This window comes from Orycteropus afer, unplaced genomic scaffold (assembly GCF_000298275.1).
Source record: "Orycteropus afer afer isolate SDZICR_OR568_19922 unplaced genomic scaffold, OryAfe1.0 scaffold00405, whole genome shotgun sequence".
Taxonomy (NCBI): Eukaryota; Metazoa; Chordata; class Mammalia; order Tubulidentata; family Orycteropodidae; genus Orycteropus; species Orycteropus afer.
Genome location: NW_006921992.1, coordinates 1,628,197 through 1,633,123, shown reverse-complemented (window position 1 = coordinate 1,633,123; position 4,927 = coordinate 1,628,197). Strand labels below are relative to the sequence as shown.

Sequence of the window (4,927 nt, the reverse complement as noted above, 5' to 3'; positions counted from 1 at the left end):
GAAAAAAAAAAAAAAAAAGTACAGAGGCAGAGCTTCACTAAAAGCTGGGTCCATCATCAAACATTTTTCACAGCTCACATCAGCCAGCTCTTTGGTATCCACGGAAGGATGCTTTTTTTCTGTAATGTAACAACTTGAAATATGAAAAATTACTGTCTACATGATGAATATTTGACTTATGAACAAGTTAGAAAATGACTGAGCCCATGCTGGCTCCTGATTCCATGGAGATACAAGCAGGAGGGCAGCACCTCTGTAACAGCAAAGGTAGCCATGCAAGCCAGGCAGCCCTGGTGGGGCTTAACCTCAGGGCTCATACACATTACACTTGAGAGGAACACGCCTTTCTAAAATGCAGTTTACAGCAAGAGAAAATATAAAGGACCTGAGAAGACTGGGCAGGGATTGTAAACTGAAAATAAAAGTCCCATTTACAGACTCACAGTATAGATCACCTCCAAGAACCCCCAAAAGCTTTCTCTACTGGGCTACACTTGCCCTCCGGCCTTGTTTTCGGTCAGCTGGGATTTGAAATTTACTTAAAATAATAACAGAAGGATTAAGAGCTTTAAAGAAATCTTTGCTTATACAAATTAGACTGACTGCTGCTAAATTTGGGATTGACTGAGAATAAATGCCATCACTGACCTCCTGTCTTCCTCACTCTCAGCCTGCTGGCTGTTTACTCATCGCTGTGGTGGCCCAGGCCTGCCTCCGCTCCCAGGTTAGGCCAGGAGGACAGGCAGCCAGCAGGCGACATTTCTTCATCTAGATACTACTTCCCATTCTCAAACTAATGTAGCACAACACTAGTTCAGTTTAACACTCCCCATCACCTTGTGCTCCAAAAAATCCTTATTTGTCTCCAGTCTTTAAGTCAAGCACCTGAAGATGTGTATCTCATTATCTGTTGTGTGGAGCCAATTAAGGATCTGTGGAATGTGTGTCAATTCACTTTCAAACTAGGTTTGGTTTCACGAAACACTGGCTTTTTTTTTAAATTCAGCAACTCCTTGGTGCTTCCGCAGCCACTGTTCCACATAGCACACCTCCACTAAAAATAAGCAAGGTCAAAAGGAAGGACAATAGAAACTTTTGTTTCGTGGGGCAGTTAGAGCAGAAGGGGAACCGGCTGAGTTCTAAGGGCTGTGAAAATGACGTTTAACCCGTGTCCATGATGGACATGAGTAATAGAAAGCAAAAGTTTGTGTGAAAATAGCTGCGTGGTTAAAAACAAATACTCTCTTTGAACACAGCTAAATGCTAAAATCAGACAGAGGACCTACATTTGGTATCAAAGAAGGGGAAGACGATCAAGAATCAGGAAGAGGTACATGACACAATCTCCTTAGGAAAGCTGTCGTCTTCCATCTCAAAGCTAGCTACCTTAGTTCCAAGAGGCTGCAATTTGGAAAAAGCTCAGTTCTTTGAGTTAAAGGCAACTAATTCTGTTACTCCATGAGAATGAGGATTTCAGTTCATCAGACACAGACTAACAATGGCTGATTCTGACAGACAAATCCCTGGTCCGTCCACCTGAGGGATTCTTGAGACTAATGCTTTCAGGGTGTCAGTGCCTCTATCTGCAATTCTTTCAGCGCAGTAGCAAGTCTTCAAACAGTTCAAACGTACTTGCAACCTCTATCAAGTAAATATTTCCAATTTCAAATAACCATTTAAACATTTTTTAGTACACCATGACATCAGTAAAACCATTTTTTTTTAAAGCTTATAGTGAAAACAATAAGAACATTTCTTAAGGAGTCATGTTTGTAAACACAATAAATTTCTTTAGACTTCACATACCGCATATTACCATAGAAAATTCTTTCTCATGACTCCCTTTACCCACAATCCAATAATGCCAATATTTATTAAACAGCAATGTAATTCATTTAACCAATACAGGGGAGTGCTAAACAAGAACATTTTAAGGTTCATTAGAAAGAATGATTTACTGCACACCTGTAATTCTAAATTACACCACCAAAGATGCACTGAAAGGGCTGAGCCAGGGCATTCATACCAGTATGCCAGGGGAGTATGAGAACCAGTTTGGAAGTTTCTGAATACATGACTAGGCTGGTTCCACACTGAACACAGTGTAAAATAGTAAATTGAGGTGAACTGCTTCTACATCCAGAAACGCCATGGCTGCTGCTGCCGCCACTGCCACCAGCTTCAAAGCTTCCAGAACTGAGTGACTGAATGGTGAAGCAGTAAAAATGTCACCTACTTTACCCAGCATGTCCCAAAACTGGTTCTCACACTCCTGAAAATGAAAAATTAATTTGGCCTGCCATCTCTTACGAAATTCTAACAATTGCATTTTCAAAGCCACATTCCTGGTTCTTGGAACTACTATGCCTTATTATCGATAGAAATACCAATTCAGCGGTTCAACCAAATCACAAGAACACAAAATTTGGGGATTATTCCAAGAACTAATTCGAATGAGACCCAACTGTACTGTGCGGAAATTCTAAGCTTATATTGAAGCAGCAGTCCCAAAAACCAAGAACACTGCATCTGGGATGCCACATGACACGCCCCTCAGACAAAAAGAAGAAACTTCGCTCTTGCCCTAGGAGCATTTGCAGGAATGATTTGGCTGATCAAGGAAGGAAAACCAATCTGACACCAAAACGTTTTTGCATCCATGTTATCTGGAGAAATACTACATGTGAGCAGCACATGGCACTCAGACTGTCCGGAGAGGTTCCCATTGCCTAGTGTCACTTGCATGGCATGGTGGAATTAAGTGATGGGACAATGATGGCAGGAGGCCGTGCGGAATTTCAAAATCCAATGCTGGGAGCACGAGTACACATACCAAAATGGCCTATCCAAGTGGCATCTCTTTCTGTCACTGAAATATTAATCGTTTGACAAATCAAGCTCACATCTGTTTTCATTAGGAATACTCCAGAAAACCAGTACCTTTCAGTCCTTCAAAAAGACTCCATTAAGGGTAATAGTACGATTCCAGGCTTCCCTTAGCAGGATGGTAAGGGAGACCTCATGGCAATATACAAATTGTTCTCTATCAATAAAAACCAAATGAGGGTTGAACAATCTCTTAGTCCTGAGTGCCACCAGCAGGGCCAAGAATCAGGAAAGAAGGAAGGAAGACAAAAGCAGAATAGGAGTGTGGGAAGAAAGAGAGGACACACACAGTGTGCAAAGGCAGGGACTTCCTCAGACCTCCTGGTGGCAGCACAGCCTGGGTAACACCCCCTGCCCTGGACCAGAATTTGGACAACTGGGCTGCGACTGATGCGCGTCTTAAGGCATTACAAAGCTGATACCTTATTTTGAGCTCGCCAACTGTCACTCTACTGCATTATTTCCCAGGAAAAAGGGAGGGGAAAATAAAAGCCTAACAGTTTAAATACAAGCTAATGTTTAGTAATTTAGAACAAGCAACACAAGTTCCAGCTACCGTATTTTGATCCCAGAAAGACATGCACAAAATTACCTTCCTGCCAGAATTTAAAAGCTTTAAATAAAAAAGAGGGGGAAAAACCTCTCCCACCTAACATGAAGAATTCAAAAAGTATCTGTAACGCAAAAAGGTTCCCTTCAAGCTTAATTGAAGCCCTACTAACCATATTAAGCCATAAAATCACTGGTAGGCCAAGGGACCATACAAACCACCCTGTTGGACACACAGGTTCATGACCACAAAAAAAAGTATGGAGGGAGGGCATAGCTCACAAACTTGGATAGAATACATGCTCGCCCCAGAACAGCTTCCACTGACAAAATAACCAAGGAATCAGCCACAGAGAAGATGACACGCCAACCTTCTTACCCTACGCCACCACCAGTACCATTACCTTTTTCTTTAACCAGGTCTTTAAGGGATTGCCATTTCACATCAAAAGGTATATTTGTAATAAAGGCTCTGTATCTTTTAGTTGGGTTGGCATAAGGCTCAAAACGATTGCCTCCTCTTTTCATGCCTTTCTCCTTCCTCTTCTCATTCTGAGTAGGCCGTTCTCCTTCACTGAATTCAAAAGAGAAAAGCACAAAAGGTTCATGTGTTAGCACAACACGAAAGACAGTATTTGCTTTTCCAGGTTTATAATTCCACACAAAGTTACCTATAACAAAAACTAATGTTGGTTTTGACTTGGGACATTTAAACTAAAATGCTCCATACAGCCAAGCTGGAGTACTGTTCCTTACAACCCACCTATCAGAAAGTACATTCTCTGCACACCTCCATGGGGCTGTACCAGAGTGAGTGAGGGGCCAAATCCCTCCCCAAGGGGCTTTAAGTCTACACCCAGAACTGAGAGAAAGATTTGCAAGATTTCATGAGAAATGAGAAGTGGTTCATCTAGGCCCAATCAATGTTAACCTCATAAATCAAAGTATCTTTTGCATGTAGTTAAAAAAGAAAGATGCCATTCTCTACACAACGCTACTACTTTGAAACTAGGAAAATACAGTTCAAAGAAGCCTGTAGGTAAGAGACCAACTAGGCAAACAATCCCACCTTCGGTAAAGAAGGGTGGAAGCCTTTCCGGTGTGCCCTTTTCTGTAGCATTCTTTGCCCTTAGGTGTCAGGTGCCTCCATCCTGTTAACATTCCATTTCTAAGCTCTACAGATACAAATTTGGTTCTGACTGGGACAAGAAAAAAGTTTCCAAAACGCAGATTTCCAAAGTACAGAATGATTTATCAGTGGTGGTCCAGACCGTGGCATGGGGAGCACAGGCCGGCATGAGACCTACCTTAGCAGTACCCACATACTGGCCAGAGAGGTTGTTCCCAGAGGTGCTCTGCAGTCAGCCCCTCGCTGACTAGAGAGAGGCATCTGTCTATGAGAACTGGCCAGGAACAAGTGCAGAGCCAGCAGCCACAGGAAGTCTCTCTCAGGCACTGAGTCCTGACCTTCCTACACAAGCCTTATGCTTTC

The 4,927-nt window shown here is 42.4% G+C and overlaps 1 protein-coding gene across 1 annotated transcript in view; it reads right to left on the bottom strand.

Annotated features, from left to right (window-relative positions):
• The window catches only part of HNRNPM (heterogeneous nuclear ribonucleoprotein M), a 40,935-nt gene that overhangs the window by 27,764 nt on the left and 8,244 nt on the right, over positions 1-4,927 (bottom strand). Inside the window, exon 2 of the mRNA XM_007953689.2 lies at positions 3,840-4,009. Within this exon, the coding sequence (XP_007951880.1) occupies positions 3,840-4,009 (170 nt within the window). The remainder of the gene's footprint in view (positions 1-3,839; positions 4,010-4,927) is intronic.